Source organism: Trematomus bernacchii, unplaced genomic scaffold (assembly GCF_902827165.1).
Source record: "Trematomus bernacchii unplaced genomic scaffold, fTreBer1.1, whole genome shotgun sequence".
NCBI classification, from domain to species: domain Eukaryota; kingdom Metazoa; phylum Chordata; class Actinopteri; order Perciformes; family Nototheniidae; genus Trematomus; species Trematomus bernacchii.
In genome coordinates this window covers 188,809-201,077 of record NW_022987409.1, presented here as the reverse complement: position 1 = coordinate 201,077, position 12,269 = coordinate 188,809, and the positions used below count along the sequence as shown (strand labels likewise).

General features: G+C 40.8%; 2 protein-coding genes across 2 annotated transcripts; both read left to right on the top strand.

The window, feature by feature from the left end:
- Positions 1 to 622: 622 nt before the first annotated feature.
- LOC117488923 (solute carrier family 43 member 3-like) lies at positions 623 to 8,472 on the top strand. Its single transcript, XM_034138089.1, has 13 exons — positions 623 to 793; positions 1,136 to 1,371; positions 1,857 to 1,986; positions 4,541 to 4,587; positions 4,680 to 4,756; positions 5,188 to 5,280; positions 5,372 to 5,511; positions 5,812 to 5,915; positions 6,041 to 6,184; positions 6,695 to 6,802; positions 7,064 to 7,250; positions 7,763 to 7,886; positions 7,992 to 8,472. The coding sequence occupies exons 2-13, from the start codon at positions 1,185 to 1,187 to the stop codon at positions 8,109 to 8,111; spliced, it is 1,461 nt and encodes a 486-aa protein (XP_033993980.1). The 5' UTR covers positions 623 to 793; positions 1,136 to 1,184; the 3' UTR covers positions 8,112 to 8,472.
- Positions 8,473 to 8,930: 458 nt separating this feature from the next.
- LOC117489314 lies at positions 8,931 to 10,808 on the top strand. Its single transcript, XM_034138522.1, has 5 exons — positions 8,931 to 8,990; positions 9,064 to 9,119; positions 9,204 to 9,281; positions 10,064 to 10,656; positions 10,738 to 10,808. The coding sequence occupies exons 1-5, from the start codon at positions 8,965 to 8,967 to the stop codon at positions 10,747 to 10,749; spliced, it is 765 nt and encodes a 254-aa protein (XP_033994413.1). The 5' UTR covers positions 8,931 to 8,964; the 3' UTR covers positions 10,750 to 10,808.
- The last annotated feature ends 1,461 nt before the right edge of the window (positions 10,809 to 12,269 follow it).

Below are 12,269 nucleotides of genomic sequence, written 5' to 3'. Positions count from 1 at the left end.
CGGCACCTTTTCACACCTCCCGACGCCTCCCGCGGCCGATTCAACAGAGAAAGTCGGGACAAGCAATCACTCTGATTGGCTGTTCACACTACCGCTGCCTGCTGGTAAGGACAGTTATTGCCACTCGTCGACTGTATTTGCGGTGTGTTCGTAGGCGGGCGGCGTAGCCGACGCAGGCGACGTAGCTGACGTAAAAGTCGGGAAAAGTCGGGACGCCTTCGGTACGCGTTCTTTGGTCTCAGGTGGGTGTGTAGCGGTCTTAATAAAAAACGTTTTGTTTTTTATTTATGTGTCACAGTATCACCTCAAAATACAAGATACAAAACATTTTCAACCGTGCAACACAATTTAAATAGTCCTAAAAATACTTTTATTTTATTTCCTTCTTATTTTTGTCTAAGCTCAAGAGAGCAGAGTCCTAGGTTTAGATGTTATATTTTTACAAGTTGAACTTTTAACCTTTTTTTTTAACTAACTTAACATATGATTAACTTTGCAGGTTATTGAGAGTGTTTCCTGAGGGAAGCCTCTAGCATCATGAGGAATCTTGAGTTATAAGCACCCTTTCTATGAGCCTGTCAAGCAGTGATAAGCCGCTCAGGAACGTTGTGTGCATAAAAACCCTGCAACGACACAGAGAGTAATGGATATTTTTTCTTAAGTGAGGGAGCAGACGGAGGGAATTAGAAAATAAAAAGTAGGGAAGAACTTACCTCTATAAAGGAAAATAGTTTGGCAAGAGCAGAGAGGTTTTTCTTCAGAAAACCTTTGGGGAGACCACAGAGACTGAACTGTGAGTATTAGAGATAAGTAGAGAGAACAATACAATTTAAAAACTGTTGCTTTACAGGAGTTTACTAAGTCAAGGATGTACATTTTAAATGATTTCACATTTTTGTTGATATCTATGATTTGCCAGTTTTTTAAGAAAACTCACCTTTTAGCCGGGATCACATTTAGTGCCCAGCATATTTCCAACTTATGTCTTGCTTGTGAAACGTATTTTCCATTTGAGTGATTTTGTTGGGTCATGCAGGTCAGGTCCATTTGTTATGAAAAAAAGTAAATATTTGACGGTTTACAAGTGCTCTCTAAATTTACCAGAATAACATTTCTCATTTATTTTGTTTGGCAGGTGGAGTTACAGGGGGCCACCTACTGTATGTGAGTGTGTGTGAGGGACCATGCTAGGTTTTGTGAACAGTTTGATGGTGCGGCGCTACCTCACTTTAGTTACAGGTCTGTTTGAGTGTCTGTGCTTCTCTGGAGCTGTGTTTGGATGGGCTTCTCTTGTTTTCATCCTAAAGACGGAGGGCTACTTCAGTTCTCTGTGCGTCAGCACCACAGGAGTCAATGCAACGCAGGTCTTAGGTCAGTTTGATATCCTCACCTCCACTATTTTAAATTGTAAGCTGGATATAGCCAGACTAATAATTGTTGTCAAATGAGTTTGCAATAAACAACAACTCTTTATGCAGGCCACTCTGACACACATTTTCAGCTATTTAAGCACATTAAAGGGATATTTAGGATTGTTAAAAGTGGGGCTGTTAAAGATCCTTGTCCAAAGTTTGGATAAAAAGACAGGCAAAGAAAGCTAAGCAATGTATTACTGTGAACAAGGGTGACAGCTAAATAAAAAATAAAAACATGTGACCACCTAAAAAACACTGACTAGGCTTAGGGATAAGAAGTTCATACAACCCGACTTCAAACAAACTCAAATGTTCCCTTAAGGTCAGAGAGCCCTGCATAAATAATATTACTTGAACAACCGGTATTAGTAACCAACTGTCATATATTTTACAACCTTGCCTCTCTGTCTCTCTATCTCTTTATGTTGTATGTGTCTACAGATTGCAGCGGACAGGATGAACAGTTCTCTCTTGTTTTCACCATCGCCTCCTTTCTGTTCAGTTTTCTGATGCTACCAAATAGTGTCCTCTTCGACCGGTTTGGTACTACAGTTGCTCGGCTCTTTGGAATGTAAGTCAGAGAATATTTAAATAACTTAAGAATAAAAGGGAAAAAGATGTATCATCCATATATCCTTTCCATAAAAACAGTGACTCAATATAGTACGTAAAGGGGACCAATCATGCAAAATGCACTTTTTGATGTCTTTTATACATAAATATGTGTCCCCGGTGTGTCAGGGAACTCACGCAGCGTCAGAAAATAAAACCCTCTCTCTTTTCCTCCGTACCCAAATCGCTAAAAACGGGGGTACAACGGAGCTGATCCAGATTTGCGTCCGATATGACGTCAAATCGGCAATGCGGACCCACAGCACTATCAGAAACGTTGCTATCAGAAACAATGCCCGACTGTTTTGGACGTAATATGGTCAGTGTTTACATTAGCATCGCTAACACTCAGAGCTAACCTGTACTGGAGAGAGCATGTGTGTGAAGAAGCAGGAAATAAAAAGGAACTCACCTTGTGGTATAACCGGCAAGAGAGAAAACTTTTGAGCTCCATACTGTTTCAGAAATAATCCTTGATCTAATAATCCTTGATCTAATAATCCTTGCGTTTCATCACCGCAGCATTGTAGACAGTATCTGCCAGGTCCCGCATGAGCCGGCATAAGCTCCGCCCCCTCTTATTTTTGTTTGTTTCAGTTTTTTTTTAAAAGCCTTTTCGACGCCTTTAGCCTTTATTTATACAGGTGAAAATCTCATTGAGACACAGGGTCTCATTCTCAAGAGAGACCTGTTTATACCCAGCATCAGCACTTTTGTAACAGGAAGAGAAATAGCGGGATATGAGACATGACTAGAATGGGTGATCTGTTTGGTTTTGGACCAAAACACTTCATAGACATGTTTTTTATGTATTTGTATATATCTGACCTATGCTATTGCCTAAAAATAGCATGATAGGTGACCTTTAAAGCCCATTAGCCGTAAAGTTAAGAGGGATGTAATTTTGAATATTGACTAGAAAAGAACATCAACAAGTCCTTCTTCATTTGTGTCCTTAGTGGAGAAGAAATTAAAGTGGACCTATCATGCTATATTTGAATAATATAGTGTAGGACCATACCTATATAAGGCATATTTATACTTTATTTTTTTCAAAATACCAAACAGATCATGCATTTTAGCCATGCCTCATTTTGCTCAATTTGACAATTTCTAGCTCTGTTTGTGCAGGGGCAGATTCAGTGAGAACAGCACCATCTACTGGCCTGGCATATGTACTACAGCATTTCCAGCGCTTTCGAACGGCAATGGCCGTGGCTGTCTCCTCCTGATTGGTGGAGTTGGCCCAATAGCCGTAGCGCCACCGTACTGACGTCAGGACAGTGTTCAAATCTGGATCAGTTTTTATCAGATCCGTTGCAGCCCCTTTTTTAGAGATTTGGGTATGGAGGAAAATAGAGAGGGTTGTGTTTTCTGACACTTGGTCAGTTCCCTGGAACACCGGGGACACATATTCATGTATAAAAGACGTACAAAAGTGCATTTTGCATGATAGGTCCCCTTTAAGTGAGCACCTCTCCTAGTTAATTGCACTTGACTGAAAGTGTGATGCTTAAATCCAAGCAAAGATGTAATACAACTCTGCATCACCATTTATATAAGATTTATATAATAAAAACCTAAAAAAGATTAAAACTGACTATTAAAAAAATAGAAACTTACCCTAAAAAAATAGAAACTTACCCTAAACATTTTTAAACTGACTATGACAAAAGAAAAGACTGACTATAAAAAAAGAAAAACTGCAGCACAGTCAATAGCAATTAATCATCAACACAACCTTTCTAAGAGTTTAAAGTTTAACTTCAAACTGCAGCATTTGAAATGCACTTTTGAAGCTCTGCAGTACAGTTCTGTTTGTTGGTGTCTTTAAGCTTTACAGCTGTGTGTTAAGACAACATTTGATTAAAAAGCACTTACATTTAATGATATCACTTCAGACTTTTCAATTGATGTAGTTTACTATCAATCTGGACTAATAGTGGTGAGTTATGATAGGACACTGACTCGAAAGGTCACCACAACCTCACACCCGTACATTAACAAATAAATAGTCATAAAAAAACAATACAAGTAAAGAAACTTTTTACTTGGAAACCATGACCTTGCTTGTGCTTTTATTTGCTCTGCTTCTACTCACGCTATATGCTATTATATATATTGTCACTTGCACACATTTCGACACTTCTCCACATCCAGGCTGCATCTATGTTTGTATCAATCTTTTCCTCATGTCTCCTCTGCTATCGGATTGTTTTTTGCAATGACCCTGTCAAAACGTGTTACAACGGCCCAAAATATTTACAAGGTGGGAAACGTGCAGCAGTTTCCTAAAAGATGCAAATACAAAAACACGTTTGGGGATTATAAAGTTGGCCAATTGTCACTGTCGCTGAAAACATCCATAAAATGTATGTTTATTGGCTTATTTTAACGATGTCATAGCAGGATTATTTCAGATATAATTGCAGATCTGCTGTAAGCTAACTTAAATGTGTTGGTCTTGTAAAATATCATGTCTTTTAAAACATTGAAATGTATATTTCCAACAGAACTCTTTACACCACGGGTACCTTGATGATGGCCTTCTCGACTGCAGGTGAAAAACATTTCTCTGTCTTGTTGTTTTGTAATGACTCATGGTCTACGTAAGTAATCTTACGTCTGTTGTTGCTCTTTTATTTTCATCAGCTTTATCAAACCTGATGTTCCCAGCTCTCGCCCTCATGGCGTCGGGTGGCAACATGTTTCTACTGACCAACTTGCAGGTACTAAAGCTGTCTCTGAGATAAAAGAAAATGTAAAGTCCATCCATCAGGACATTGTTTAACCTCTCATGAATGGGGGGGTCATGTTCAGACTCTTGATCAATCCTTCCTATGTTTCAGAATCAGACCTATGTTTCAGAATCAGACTGTGGCTAATATATTTGCTTTTGCCTTAACATTTTGGACACATTTGAGATTTTTCTCCTGTAAACACAGGATCAAAACCATACCTCTAAGTCATATAAGTTTTCCCTCACACCTTTCTTAGAAACCGAGTCCTAAAGGGTAATGTTTAATTCAAATGATGTAGTATACAACCACATCATCATATTCAAACAAGTAATTCAAATCATTGAATGGCATAACGATTTTTGATGTAAAAAAGACAAGTCAGATTTAGAAAAAAAAATGTTTGTATTCCTCTCATGAAGTTAGGAATCTTGTTCGGGTCACATCGCTCCACTGTCATCACTCTCTATAACGGATCCATTGGCTCTTCATCCGCGCTCTTCCTTGTCATCAAGGAAAGAAACACTCGCTCACTATTTTCGTATATTTGCAATATATTCAAACACTATCATGTTGTAACAATGACCTTGTTGTTCTGTTTTGCAGCTGTTGCATGAGGCTGGCATCTTTTTCCTCCCCTCCTTCCTCTTCCTCTCCGCCTGCAGCGTCCTTCACCTGCTCAGGACTTTCTTCCTGCTGCCCCGAGGCAAAATTCCCCACCCACTGCCTGATGGCTACACATGCGGGTACAGATAAAAAAATCACACACACCCACACATCAACAGAATACTTTTTGATCTGTGCTCTATGTTAGAAGTTCTTCTTTACTGTATAGACATCAGAGCAATGTGAGTTGATAGTATTCAGAATATATTATTTTTTATATCTATTATTTTGGGTGCTCCTTTTACAGATATTAATGTATTATTCATATGAAAAGGCTGCAAAACATTGATCTTTCATGTGTACACTTGTGATCAAATCACCTCAGACGCATGCTAATCCCAGGTGTAAAAAGGGCCCTTGTCACCTTTGATCTTTGTCAGGATAACCTGTAGTAAATCAAAGACTCTGAGCTTGGAGCAGATAACAGCGGAGGGTAACAATCAACCGACGACAGAGGAGGTCAAGGACGTCCCTGTGGATCAAGGTCTGTTCACTTCAAATCGCACAGATATTTAAAACAGGATAAACTAATCAAATATCCTATCTGTCTTTATTTTTGTTCTTTCCTCATCTTCATCCATCTCTGCGGTCTCCTCTTGTCTCCCTCAGAGAAGAGTTTACGTGAGTGTTTGAAGTCCAGGCTCTTCTGGTGGCACCTGCTGTGGCTGTCAGTGATGCTGCTCAGACATTACCTCTACATCGGCACCTTAAACCCCATGCTGCAGCGGCTGACGGATGGAGATCCTTCACTTGGTAAACATGCACAAACACTACCTTTTGTCTGATTGTCTAAGCAAATTTTGTGCAAACCTTCCTTACCATACCGTCTTTCCGCCTTGGTAACCACAGCACATAGCCTCTGGCAGAAATAAACTCATTCACATTGGAAAACTTGGCAGATTATCACAGCCAACACCTTCAAAAAAGTCCAGCAAGACCAGCTGGATCAAGCACCACCGTAAGAGCCACAGTATAAGAGAGTATAAGAGAGTATAGGCCGCCCCAGCATGGACCTTGGGCTGTTTAACTACCCAGCATGCTCCTGGCTGATGTCTGGTTAGCTGTGAATTAAAACGGATGAATTATGACTCTGACTGGCTCAGCAACAAGAGACTGACTGCCCACATCTTGCAGGGACCGGGCTACAAGGTGGCATCCCTGATCAACTTGTTCTGGTTCATGATTCCTGTAGTACGAGGGATGTTAGACTCTGAAGAAGATTTTAGTTTCTAACTATCTTGTCCTTGCTTGTGTGTCTCACAGTGAGCCGGTACACCGATGCCTTTGCTATAACACAGCTGTGTGGTGTGTTGTGTGCTCCATGGAATGGCCTCATCTTCGACAGAAACAAGGGCAAACCTAGCGCTGAAGGTAACAACATTCTAAAAAGAGCTTGTAATAAACCCAACATGAAAAAGACATGGTATCCTAAAGTGAGACCCATCTCAGGGCACAAGACAGCACAGTCAGTGGGCTCTTACCATAGAGTGAATAAAATATGATCATGTTCAGCGTGCCTACAGTCATTAAAGGGATTAGTTGCTGCTGAGTGCTCTGGTCTGTATGTATGGAGATGTCAGCAGAGTTTCTCTTTAAAGGAACATGTGTGTGTTGTATTGTGTGCGTCTGTAGGAGAGAGTGAACAGGAAGCAGACCTGAGGGCCTCAGTACTTTCTCTCTTCCTGACGGCGCTGCAGTGTGTGTTGTTCTCAGTCTGTGCCTGCATCCCCTCCCTGCCGCTTCAGTACTTCACATTTGTTCTGGAGGTAATCAACCGCTCTTTCCTCTTTGGCGGCAACGCAGCTTTCATCAATGTGGCGTGAGTATCAAACACACACACGACCACATACAAATTAATTCAGGACACAGCATGTTCTTGAGGCGTGCAGCATACATACACCATTCAGCAACTTTCATAAATAACCTGACCATTTTGTACCCATCAATCACACTGGATAATACATTTAAAGATTGTTTGTTGATGTATTTGTCTACAACTTCTGCTGTTAACCATCCACAACTAACTGTTGGTGTATGTGCTTGAAAACGATAGGTGTCCCGACTCTCACGCTAAAGAGTCTTGAAAAAGGGTTACACAATGTTGTATTGCCACCTCCCTGGTGGTGTGATCATAATGTATGATGAGGGATATGCTGTAAAGCGTGATGTTGATGTATATGAGCTTCTCTGGCCGTATTTGTGTTTTAATAAACTCATATATCCAATTAAGGAGAACTGAAGCTCATTGAGTTTGTTCTATCTCACCACAATTTGGTAAGTGTTACCTTCATCTAAGATTGTTTTAAATACTTGATTGGTGTGTGTGTGTAGTTTCCCGTTGTGCCACTTTGCGAAGCTGTATGGTCTGGTCCTGGCTCTATCTTCAGTGTTTTCCCTGCTGCAGTATGCCTGCTTTGCACTGGTGAACGGACCTCTTCATGGAGACCCTTTATATGTAAGTGCAAAGCATCTCACATACTTAATCTGGTACTTTTCCTCCCGAATTACCATTGTATTTCATCTCACTGCCTCCTCTCTTCCTCCATGCATGTGTCTGCAGGTGAACATTGGTGTGACGCTGCTCACCTTGCTCGCCTTCATCCATCCTCTCTCTGTGTTCCTGCACTGTCGAAGTCTCGCCTCCCAGCGAGCCATCAGTGCCTCCTCAAAATGTTTGTAAAATGGGATTTGCACTTCAAATTATGTCAGCAATGATAAGCAACAAAGCTCTGCCATCTGCTGGACGCTTAATTCTCAGTGTAGCTGTTAGATACTGATATTACTGTGCCAAACATACTCAATCTCCTTCTATGTTTTGATTTTATCAAAAATATAAATCTTGTGTTTTGAGCATGTCTGTAAGTAGAAACAAATGTGATGTCATGATGAATTCAATTTTTTATTTGAATATGCCAAATGTAATGATATTCATCAAATTATACAGAGATATATTTATGTTTCAGGTCCACCTGAAAGTGCAACAACTGAGGAGGTTGTCAAGTTGTTGAAATGTTATGAAATATATTTTCAATATGAAAATATAGTGTGTTAAATGGAATTATTCCCTATATAAATGTAATTGTAATATGATATTAAAATTAAAGAGATACAGTATGTAAAGGCTGAACTCCAAACTACCCCTGCGTTTTTTGCCCAGTGTTTGGTTGACTGAGTCCGTGTTTTCTGGTGACATTTGGTTGAGACTTATCAGAGATTTATCAGACTTTTTATTGTTTGTCAATTTATACACTATTTTTTTAAGTCATGTACATTTTGCCCAACTTCTAAGCTGAATAAAATGTAAATGAATAACATTTTGGTGAAAAAGGTGCAGTATAATATCAACCCATTTTCTTCTTGAGCTGTCCTCATTGGCTCCTGTCAGACTGATTGCTGAGGTTTGATCCACCTGCTGAGTCCTTCACCAGCAGCTGTCCGTCATTTACTCGTTAAGGTCTGATTGGTCCGGGCTGGTCTCTGGCAACACTTATAACCGTCCTCCTTTGCCAGGTTCTCCAGTGAATGCCTTCATCATGATGACTTCACGGTTTGTTGCAGGGTAAGTATCTGCCGTGCTTTAAGTTGACTTGTTACTCATACAAATGTGTTCATACTATTCCAAATTATTTCAGGGCTTCCCTCTTTGCGATGCTGATTGTGAGCATGTGCTTCCTTCCTGTTCAGCAAGGTGATGTGTCTTTGACTTTGGTAAAATGTTTGTTTTTTCAGTTGAATTAGCTTCCTAGTAAACTTGTTTTTCTCTTGTACCTAGGCTCTTATCCTGGGCACTATGGTGGAAGTAAACCCAACACGGCTCCTAATGTTGGCTTGTACCGGCAAGGGCCCTCTGGTCAGTTTTCACCTGAGGCTGTTGAGTATTACAATGTGCCCGCTGAAGGGATCTACCAATCACCTTATCAGGCTGTACCACAGCAGAAGCCCAGTGTCCCTCAGCTAACTGTTCAAAGACAACCAGAACCTGCTGTTGGCCCTGGTTCTTTTGGACCAGTTAATTCAGGTTACAGGGTAACTTCAGCAAGGCAAAACCCTGACAACTCTGCTCAACCAGAAGATGCTTATCAACCTGCCCCTCAAGGCAATGATCTCATGCTTAAAGGTAGGGTAGGTAAGTTTGAGAAACCGGCTCGAGATACACTTTTTGTTATATTCCATATGCTCTTAACATCCCGATAGCAATGAATATCTTAAGTGCTTTGACAAAAAATCCATAAAATGTCATCTGTGGAAGCCGTAATACTGTAAAAAGTACGACCAATCATTTTAGCCGGCCCGGCTAAAATAACTGGATGGCCTACCTGCCTGTCAGCCTTCCATCTGTGCACAAACTTATCTCGTGCCCTCATTGGTCATGTGCATGTTCGTGTGTGTTGGAGGAGGGGCTCTATAAGGAAGTGGCAGATTTTCTCCAGTTGTGTATTTTCAAATTCTAGCGATCTCGAGCCGGTTTCTCAAACTTACCTACCCTACCTTTAATGTTATGTTCTTTAACTGCCAAATCAGTTTGCAATTGCGCAATCAAAAACAAAAATCATCCCTGGCAAATCTTGTCCTCACTCTTTTCTTGACTACAAATTCATGTGAGTTTCAAACTTCTCTACATTTCTGTTTCAGAAGTTTCCAGTCAACCAGAAAACGTGAGTCCTCCTGGATCATTTTACCAGGCAGGGGAGTTGTCCACTTATTCCCAAATCTTAGAGCAGGGTAACTCTGAGCAGGAGACGGAGGACCTAGTGCCTCCTCCAGGACCTTTTCCTCCAGGACCTTTTCCTCTAGGACCTTCTCAACCTCCACCTCCTAGGTCAGAGTCTGCGGGACAAGGATATGCTAGACCAAGCTTAACCAGCGAACCTCGACCAGAAGCCAACACGGGTGGAGTTGAGGTCCCTTATCGGTTCTACGACTTCTTCTTCCTGAACGGACAGTACCCCCAAGGCACAGTCAGTTTTTCCAGCGACAACTACGAGCAAGGAAGAGACAGCTTTCAAGATGTTCACTATCTGAGCGACTATTTTCCCAATAACCCTGCACCCGTACAGGGGAGCCAGGCCGCTGCTGCTGCACCCGTCCAGAACTTTTACGCACCCAGGATACCTGTGAAGAGTCCTTTGATGGCTGGTTCTGGACGGGATGGTGCAAAGGCTGCTTCCCGTAGAGGCTTCAGGCAGCCAATCCGCAACCAGGCCCCTGGCTACAACTTTGGTTATGTATGTTCCCAAAATGTGTTGGCATATTACTAACTGCATGTTTCTAACTTGTACTAAACTTGGTATTTTCCTGTCTTTCAGGGTGGATACTAGTGACGTGGATGTCTACAGCATGAACAAAGATATCTGCTAAATAAATATTTTTTAAATTACTTTGGCTTCAAGGTTGATACTCTTGACTTGGGAACTCTCTTGCCGAAGGAGAAACCCAATTGTAAGATGGTTTAAAACCTCCTGTGAAATCACTTTAATATAATTTGGGATTGTTTTGGGTATTTTTATTGTTCTCTATTCACCATTTATTTGCAATTTCCATTGGCAAAAGGTGGTAGATGGTACACTATTTATAAAAAAACAAACACATGTATATCAGTGGGCTGAGTACTACAAAAGGGTTAAAAAAAACATTATCTTTTTTTTTGATGGCCCAAGATAAGAGGTACTTTATACCAAATTGTGGAAATGTTTGCGTTGTAGCAGCGTTACAAAAAACAATGCATTGCACAGAAGTAGAAATAAACAATACTAGAATGGCATTAAAAAGTAGAAAATATACAGTAGACTGTGAAGATAAATCTATAAACCCAGATGGCTTAAGAGTAACTTCTGCCTGATCAAAGGCAGTCAAACCTGCGACTTCTGTTGACGTATCGGGTGGTTATAGTTTCTTTGAGCTCTCTATTCACCATGCTGTAGATTAAGTCAGGGGTTCCCAACCTTTATTGTGCCAAGGACCGGCAGATACATTAAAAAAAAAAGATCGCGGACCGGTTGTCAATTTGAACTGATTTTAATATTTACTCACCGGCAGGTAGCAACAGAGGCTAATTGTATGTAACAGCCTGAACAAATACTAGAACAATATCCATCCAAAACATATTAACAAAGTTTAAAAAAGAACCGGTGTCATTTTTTGGTTTTTCGGAAAACCAAAAAACCGACGTTCAGTTTTTAAACCAAAACGGGAAAACATAAATTAACGTTTTGGTTTTTGTTTGTATGATTTACGGATAATCCAGTGAATGCTGGGAAAACGAGGAGAAGCCGCATTATGAACACTGGCATTTGTTTTCAGAAGATATTATGATAGTGTCGTTCGTTCCGGTGCACTCCGACAGCATTTAGCACTACATCGAGATTAAGATTAAACTAATTTATTTTGGGATTTTTAGCCATATGTGTGTAAATTACTGTTCATAAACATTTGAAAACAAATGCCGGTGTCGGACAAACAGACCGAACACACAGAGCTGAGCTGAGCAGAACACATACACACACACATCATGCGCCTTGGTGACTGACTGGACATCTCCTTCATAAAACTAATAAAAGGGGGAGTAATCGGGCAGTTCGATGTGTGTAGAGGTGTGTGTGGTTAACACGTAGCAGCCTGCAGTCACTCTTAAACTGTTCTGATGAAGTTAAACACAGCGAAGGCGGTGCGTAAAAAGGCACAGCTCTTTACCCACTGGTGCTGCACTTCTCAGAGGCGGAGTATACGTCCCGCTGCCTCCTGATGCTGCAGCCATTTCATGAAGTGAAGGTGTTCCTTCTATAAAACAGCTGCGGGCAGCAGATACCATGAGAGTCCCGAACATTAATTCATAGATCAA